Genomic DNA, 8,426 nt, shown 5'->3' with positions numbered 1-8,426 from the left:
TTATCCATCTGAAAAACCGATGCTTTAAATTCTTCAATTGAAAATGGAGCTAAAAGCATAACGTTATCTACCGTTGTAACTCGGGTAGTGATCCTTTCCACGACCTGTTCATGCTAATTTGTAACTTTAACATATATTTACATCCTACCACAATTTCATATTATAATATCCAATGAAATTTGCAATGGAGACGGTCTCTGCTCCTATACTGTATAATAATTTTCTTTGGACTACACTTGGCTCGTGGATAAGATGATGCATCATGCATAATATAAGAATGTTAAATCAACATACTTATATACCTTGGACCAAACATTGAACAAAACAAATATAATTGATCAATCAATTTTTTATCATCCATAGCGAGCTGTGCCTTGATGATTTATATCTAAAGTTCGTCATGCCAAAACCACTATGCATTTCTATGTGAGCATATTATGCAGCCGCAGAGACGCGAGCTTTGGTCCGAGATGTGACAAAACCACTATTATTCTATAAGAGTATGACTTCTGTAAGATCAGTCGACTCGACCTATATCTATAAAAAAAGTAATATTTTTTAAATAAAAAATAATTTTTTTTCATCAAAGTAAAATATATTTCATATTTATTATGAATATCAATATTTTTTTACTGAGTGTGTGATTGTTTCAATTTCATCTTCATAAAATATTCAACTAAGCAAATAGCAGTGCTAGACAATAATAATAATACCATCATACGATGAATCAGGGGTGAGCAAAATGTTGGCCAAACCGAAAAAATCGATTTGTCGTATCTGTGTCTGATATTTTTTAAAAAATCTCCGCTGATCGTTTTTTTTTTTTAAAAAAATGTCGGTCAAATCGGTTCAAACCTTCGATAAACAAATATTATGTACAATAATATTGGGCTACTTGCCATTTGTGTTTTTTTTTGTTTCGGCTTTAAATAAAGTCCATTATTGTTAGAGGTCCTAAACAAAACCTAAGAGTTCATCCCATCATCTTCAGACTCGGTTTTCTTCTAGACTTCGACTTCTGTCCATCGTTCTTTCTCCACTTTTGCCCTAACCGTAAATTTCGAACCAACGGACGACGGGAGTCGGGACGAAACCGATAATTGGGTATAAGTCTGTATTTATTTTGATTCTAGTTTTTTTTATCCTTTTTCCGGATGACTTCCGGCACAACGTAGGCCTGCGTGCCGCACGTTGTATGCAGCAAACCATCTCGGCGGAGATGGTCAGAAAGTGCACTGAGCCCGAAATCAGTTCTTCGTCAAGGAGTAGATTCTCCGGCTTTACAAATTGCTATCATTATACATTGATTGATTTGTTTTAATGTTACTTGTTTTCACGTTAGTTGTATTATGTGACGATGTCAATTTTATGATGTTTGTGCCTTGGGCTGACCTCATCTTCTCATATTGTTGAATTATCTCTCTTTTGGGATTGCGAGAAGCTGTCTGTTTCATTTCACTTAACTTGAGAGTTGAAAGTGAGTTGGGAACGTCCTCATGTTGTGATGTTTATCTAATATCTGCTATGTTTAACTCTGCAGATGAAGGTTGTGGATTTTGAAACACCAGGTGATCCTGATGTTCTTCAAATTGGAGCAAGAGAGCTTCCAAATCTCGCTCTTCTTACCTGTCATATAATCATACAAGTAGCAGCGGCTGGACTAAATGTTCATGACACTTGGATCCGACAGGGTACTCTTGTTTATCGGTTTCGTTCCAGGCCATGTCTTGGTTATGAGTGTTCGGGAAAAGTTGTTGCTGTTGGATCAGGCGTTAACGAATTTAAGGTGGGCGATGAGGTAATAATTTATTGATGATCGAGTAGTTTATGGGTTTTTTGGTTCTCATATTCAAGTACTTAGGTTTATCATAACACGTTTTTGTGGTTCTCATATTGAAGGAAATAGGTTTATCATAACAACACATTTTTGTTTTCCCTTTATGCAAGGTTTGTGCTTTTCTTGGTAATGATGGGGGTGCATATGCAGAGTTTGTAAGGGTTTCACCATCTAATGTTCTGCGAATTCCTTCCAGAGTTTCCCTTGTTGAAGCAGCAGCGTTGCCCAAGGCATCACAATTAACTTATTTTGCTCTTTCAGTGTTGACGAATGTTACCCTTGGCGATACAGTCTTGGTATTGCCACTTTTTTAAAACAAATTTTGATAATTTATACTATATCAAAACTTTAAAATGTTGATTTTGAGAGCGATTGCAGATACATGAGACTGCAGCGGCAATTGACGTTATTGCTATTCAATATGTTAAGCATATTGGTTGTGAAGTATTTGCGGTGGCAGGTATTACTAGTTATTATTTTCAGTTTGATTTAATTTACCCTCTGCTAACATAATTTCCATTAAACAATTCATGGGCGTATGTGTTTGATTCCTTCAATGTATTTAAATGGAGAAATTTGGTTATTCGAGTCATCTATGATTAGGGAAAATAATATGTTCATACGGTGTATCATTTTAACTTACGTATGGATCCATCGAACTATTATGCTAATGCTAGTAATCTCACAAGATTGTTTTTTCTTCAAGGCCATTCCGGTTAAGTATGATAACCGAGTGGTGATGACAAGTCTCTTGTCTGAATATAATGGAAATCTGGAATGGATGGAGTTTACTGTTTTACATTCAGAAAATTAGATTGCCTTCTGAGAAAGTTAATGAGATTAATGACTTCTTTCTCTATAAGTGTACAACTTCTCGCATTGACCACTTGACCTACTACATGCATTCGTGCAATGGTTGAATGAGTACTGAGGTGTAATTTGCGATGTATCATATTGACTTTCTTAGACACGGTTGATCTATCCAAATTTTTTGGCTTGATATGTAGTTAATGGCCTTGGAAATCCTTGTACACCTCGAATTGGCAACCATAGACAGCTCTTTGTTCAATTCCTTTTAATGGAAAATGAATGACTCATTGTGCAAATGGTTTGCGCTAGTGTTGGTCACATAATGGATCTTCTCATCCTGAACATGATGGCCGAAATGCTCGAAATGCTTTTCCATCTTTTGCTCATTTCAACGTCTTGTTTCACTGGAACTCAGAAAAGGGTCTATGCTTATTTTTCTCATTTAAACAAGCTGAAGCATGTTCTCAGCGACAAGTTTGTTTGGAAGAAACATTTTACTTGTTTGTTGACCGACTGATTCCAAGCGCGAGGATCTTATCCCATTTGTTATCCTGATCCCCGCCGCACAGCAAAACAAGTTCCCAATGCTAAAAAATTTCCAATTGTTGTTGGAGCTACAGAAGTTGGAACTTTAACTTGTAACCTATCCACAGTATCAATACATTGTCTGATATGTGAACTATCATTGTGATCCTACTTGCAATTACTGATGCTAAATCAGTTTTATAGCTCTCTTGGTAATTCCACTGCAGGCCATTTTTAAAATGCATGCAAAATGAGTACGATTTTTTCGGTGAAGTGCAAAATTTAAGTTTCTATGGTGTCATTCTTTTCTAGTTTGCCAACTCTTGCCTCATTGTTTATAACACATTCAATATTACTGGATCTTGGACAAAAAGAACAAGCTGCCACTATTTCAAATATAAATAATTGATAAACATAGTTACACACAGGTTTGGAATTATTTTTTTTCTCATCCATGATAATATGGTGGACATGTAGTTCACTGTTTATTTTTATGGATGAAATAGTTAATTTTGTACTGATTTTTAGCTACCAATTAAATCTTTGTGACATGTCATTAATATTCATATGCTGCGGGCATCCACGATTTTTTATCTTAAGACTTTTACTTCATTTAGAACATTCCGGAAAATCACCTGAAACTTTCTCTGGATTGTATTATTATAGTTTGAGTTTGCAAGTATTCCGACTCTTTTTCGATAGCTCTATATCATATATATGCAATAAAAAATTATGCACCCTTGTGAGTCATTACAATTATTAAACAATCAGTTGCCAACAGGTAGAGTAATTCCATCAATATTTTGATTATATACATTGCCAACACGTTTAATATTTAAAATTAAAATGAGCACTAAAATAGTAGAGCTTAAATACCTAATTACCCTGCAAAGTACAAAAACTAAACGCTTTGCTGCCAATTTAACACGAATATTGGGCATTCTATATTCTACTCATTTCATGGTAATATTAGCATTCTAATTACTCATACAAATTACACAATTACTCGAAAGCACTCACAGTAAATATAAAAACAAACAAAATGAGAACTAAATACTTTAATATTTGTGTTCCATTCTCTTGTACAGTATTCATAGAATTACGTATATACAAATCGCAGAGCATGTGCGAGACAGCGAGAGTGAAGATGAAACTAGAAAATTTCAGGTTTTGAAAATTTGAAGTTTTGTTATTGAATGTGTGCATCAATAATCACTTTATACTTTATTTTAAGATCTAGTTGTAATCAATTAATAACTGACTGCTTATCTGTTTGGAAAATAATGGTCTCGATTTGTCAAGATTTGAAGGTGTCGATGGAGGCATGAATCCTAAATAACTATTTTACATATTTCTATTATGCTAATTAATGGAGTGAACAAATGGAGTCAACAACCTAGAAAAAAAGTAGGCTGCTTGGTTTTGGAAGCCCATAAATATAAGTAAAATATTTAGCATGAGGGATGAGGCCAGCCAGCCTAAGCCACCTTATGTTTCTCCCCTATATTATGGTGCGTAGTCTCAAGTCTAAACTTTCACCTCATTCATTGTGTTTTCTCTGATTATTTTCCTCTTCTGCTAAAAGCTGTATTGCTGTAACTATCTAGATTCTTGAAATTGCAATGACCGTAATTAATCTTTGATATCTTCAAATTTAGTACTAGACTTCGTTTGTCCCATATCGTTCTTTTGGATCTGGTTAAAATTGCATAACATTGGCGCAAGTGTCCTCTTTTCTTACCATGCTGATAATGAAGAATGAAATTGTATTACCCATGTTATACTTTGGCAATACGATATAAGCCAGTTTGGTGGTTTTAAATGTTAAACTATTAGTAATAGGGTTGACCAGACGGGGTTTTGGATGATGTTATTACAATAATCTGTGTTTGAGATTAGTTTTCTATAAAAAAAAGGAAAATAATCTGTGTTTGAGATATTTTAGAACTTTCAATGGTGTAGTTTCCATTTGTAAGTATTCAGATATTATTGCCCAAGGGAATGTTTCATTTGTCAATTGGATGTGGTACCATAGGATTTGGGTGAGAAAACATTGAGATGTCATATGTAACGGGACATGAAATGTAAGAGAATGAATTTGGTAATCAGTGTCACCGAACACATTGTACTTGCACAATGAAATTTTAAAAAAATACATTTTTTTGAAAGTGTTTGTGACTGCCTCGGGACCACGTCCACACGCCACAATATTTTGTGAAAGAGTCATAGAAAAGAATATCTAACTAAATGGACCTTTTTTTAGGAACGGAAGAAAAGTTGCGGTATTGCAAAATGCTAGGAGCTGACGTCTGCATCAACTACAGAAAAGAAGACTTCTGCAAGTGTGCTAAGGCTGAAACCGGAGGAAAAGGTACGATCGTTGCCTTTTACTTTTCAGATCTGGTATAATTGGACAATAATTTCTTTGTTATAATTAGTTACAAAAAAATTGTCACTTCATTAATATTACAGATCCTTTTACTTATTAAGGAGAGTTGGACTTTTATTTTACCTGCATGTATACAGCAATTTAAATAGGACATTTTTTGTTTTTGGGAAAAAAAGATTTGATATCGATATAGATTTTTGAAGTGATATACATTGAGTGTGCGGAATTTTTGTGATAACTTGTGGGAACCAATATTTTAAGATTTTTAGATTAGGACTGCCAGCTAGAAGTTCGTCATCTTGTTCTTGTAGCTTCACATGGATCTGATTATGTTATGTCTTACAAATTGTTTGGGGCCTGTGCATAAGCACTTGGCAGTAATTTTTTATTGCAAGGACAATAGACCTAGAAATCAATAGTGCTTCATTTTTATTCATGATCATCTTACCTTTCGTTGTCATGTTAAGTTAGATGTGAGCGAAGGTATTGTCGTAGTTATTATATTTAAACCTACAGTGAGATAGATGATTGGCGAAAATTCCCAGGTTGCTCATTGAAGTGTACAACATGCAGACTATGTTTTTATATAATATTGTGTTGATTGGAGCATATCCATGTGGTCACATTACAATTTGCATAACATGCTGATTGCTGATATGAAAACAGGTTTCCCCTTTAGACAAAAATGGAATATGAAGAAAAGTAGTTTATGAGATTGTAAATAAAAGGTTGAGTCCCAAAAACATGTACCTTTTGATATGGTGTGATAAGTCAGTGTTACTGCTTGTGCACTTTTGTTGAGATATTATATATGTGTACAATGTAATATATATGTCAATAAGTGGGAAAGGGAATTTTGGTACATCTGTAGGGATTGTACTCTACTAACTTTAGTGCTTTATTTATCAAGTATCTATCATTTTCGTCCCCAATGCCTAAGTTATCTTGTGAGACCATTAATTTTATTTGAAATCTAAATCAATCATCATTTGTCAGGGGTTAACATTATATTAGATGTCAGTGGAAGAGATAACTTTCAAAAGAACATGGATTGTCTGGCTAGAGGTGGGTCTCTTGTCATTTCAGGATTCAAGACTGGGAGTCTGGTGGAACTCGACCTTTCCTCTCTCATGAAGAAGGATATTAGTGTCATAGGTAGAATCAGTAGCCAACAACATTATTCCATATCGTATTTAGTTGATTTTTTATATATATATAAAAAAATCCTTCTTTTCTTGTTGATATTAATATTAGTTTTCATGTTCCGTTTGATTAATGATGTTTAATGTTACATAGGGGCGGATATATGGAATCTAAATCATAGACGGATGAGTCAGCTTTGGTCTGATGTTGCAGAAAAAATTTGGCCTCTGATAGAAAATGGACGTATAAAGCCAATAATAGGTAAAATTTTCACCTTCGCTGAAGCTGCGGATGCACATAGAGCCTTCGAGGAGTGTAGTATTTTTGGCAAATTATTGTTAGTTCCAGAATAAACGACATTAAGTGATTCTTCGATGATCTGAAGACTAATAAACCGTTTTAGTGTTTTAATAGTTTCGCAAATGCATCAAATACATGAATTTGGTAGTGTTTTTGGTATTTCAATATCTCTATTACTGTTATGTTTTAGAAGCTAAAATGTGTTTTGATGGGTGTTATTTTGTGATTATGTCATTTTAGTTTCAATTTAGAAAAGATTAAAAACATACTCGAAGACATGCAATATGCAAGCTACAATAATATAGTAATTTTTTTTTTAAAATTGATGTTATATTTCGTAAACTTTTTTTTCGGGCATCGACTAATTATCGTGGAGTGAGTCTCATGTGAGACCGTCTCACGGATCATAATCCGTGAGACGGGTCAACCCTACCCATATTCACAATAAAAAGTAATATTCTTAGCATAAAAAGTGATACTTTTTCATGGGTGACCCAAATAAGAGATCCGTCTCACAAATAATACCCGTGAGACCGTCTCACACAAGTTTTTGCCATTATCGTGAATTGTTTCTTTTTATCATTCAATGGCAAAATACTTGGCGCAATTTCGGAGAATTGAAAATCAAAAGTTATATTTTAATTTGACAAGAGAATATTAAGATTGATTGATTTACAAAGACAAAATAAGAAGTAAATTTGATATTTACTAGATAAATGCATAGAGGTAATTTGTATATGATGATAACCTTATTTAAATATATTTAAATTATTTTTGAAATAAGAATAATTTTTAATAGATAAATAATTAATTATTCTGTTACAAATGAAATCATCACAATTTCTCGTCTTTGATTTAAAGACCTCTTGAAATCTTTTTGTTCCCATTGATTTTTATCTTCTTAGCTCTTTTTTTGTACTCGGCAATTGGTTCGTCATCTCGAATATCTATTTCATCTCCGTCTTCATGCATCTTCATGTTTCTTTTGATGTTTAATTCATTTGATTTTTCTACATTTGGTGGTGCATTGCTTTGTTTAGTTGACTTGATAATCTCCCGAGATCTACGTTTCTTGATATTGACATTTGTTGTTGGATAATTGTCATGTATCTCAATAGCTTCTGCCACAATCTTTAACACTCCATCACGTTTTTCCCAAGAATTATCCAACTTGAACAAGAATGTGTGGAGCTTGGAGCTTGGTTGATTTAGTAAATCTTTATATAGGCTATTTGGTAAATTCTGCATTGCAAATTTTTATTGTCAGATGAAAAATATAAATATTCTATTTATGTAGATACAAAATCATTTTTTTTGTTTTATCTTATACCTGGTCATGAATTAGAATGAAATCTTCAATAGAACATCCAACAAAAGATGCTGCAACTTTTCCAAATAATGTTATTCTTGCCGTCTCATTCT

The 8,426-nt window shown here is 33.5% G+C and overlaps 1 protein-coding gene across 11 annotated transcripts; it reads left to right on the top strand.

Annotated features, from left to right (window-relative positions):
* The first annotated feature begins 952 nt into the window (after window positions 1–952).
* LOC140816122 (uncharacterized) lies at window positions 953–7,186 on the top strand. 11 transcript variants are annotated; one of them, XM_073175216.1, is made up of 8 exons: window positions 953–1,104; window positions 1,541–1,599; window positions 1,692–1,798; window positions 1,948–2,133; window positions 2,216–2,297; window positions 5,436–5,543; window positions 6,558–6,716; window positions 6,858–7,186. In XM_073175216.1, exons 2-8 carry the CDS (start codon window positions 1,578–1,580, stop codon window positions 7,055–7,057), a joined length of 864 nt encoding a protein of 287 aa, XP_073031317.1. In that variant the 5' UTR covers window positions 953–1,104; window positions 1,541–1,577; the 3' UTR covers window positions 7,058–7,186. The 11 variants fall into 11 exon arrangements, with proteins under 11 accessions (XP_073031317.1, XP_073031294.1, XP_073031320.1 ...); XM_073175219.1 differs by having other exon boundaries at window positions 960–1,110; XM_073175212.1 differs by having other exon boundaries at window positions 960–1,265.
* The last annotated feature ends 1,240 nt before the right edge of the window (window positions 7,187–8,426 follow it).

The sequence above is a fragment of the Primulina eburnea genome, chromosome 2 (assembly GCF_022965805.1).
Source record: "Primulina eburnea isolate SZY01 chromosome 2, ASM2296580v1, whole genome shotgun sequence".
NCBI classification, from domain to species: Eukaryota; Viridiplantae; Streptophyta; class Magnoliopsida; order Lamiales; family Gesneriaceae; genus Primulina; species Primulina eburnea.
Note: the sequence above shows the minus strand (reverse complement) of the source record. Positions and strands in the feature narration are given on the sequence as shown.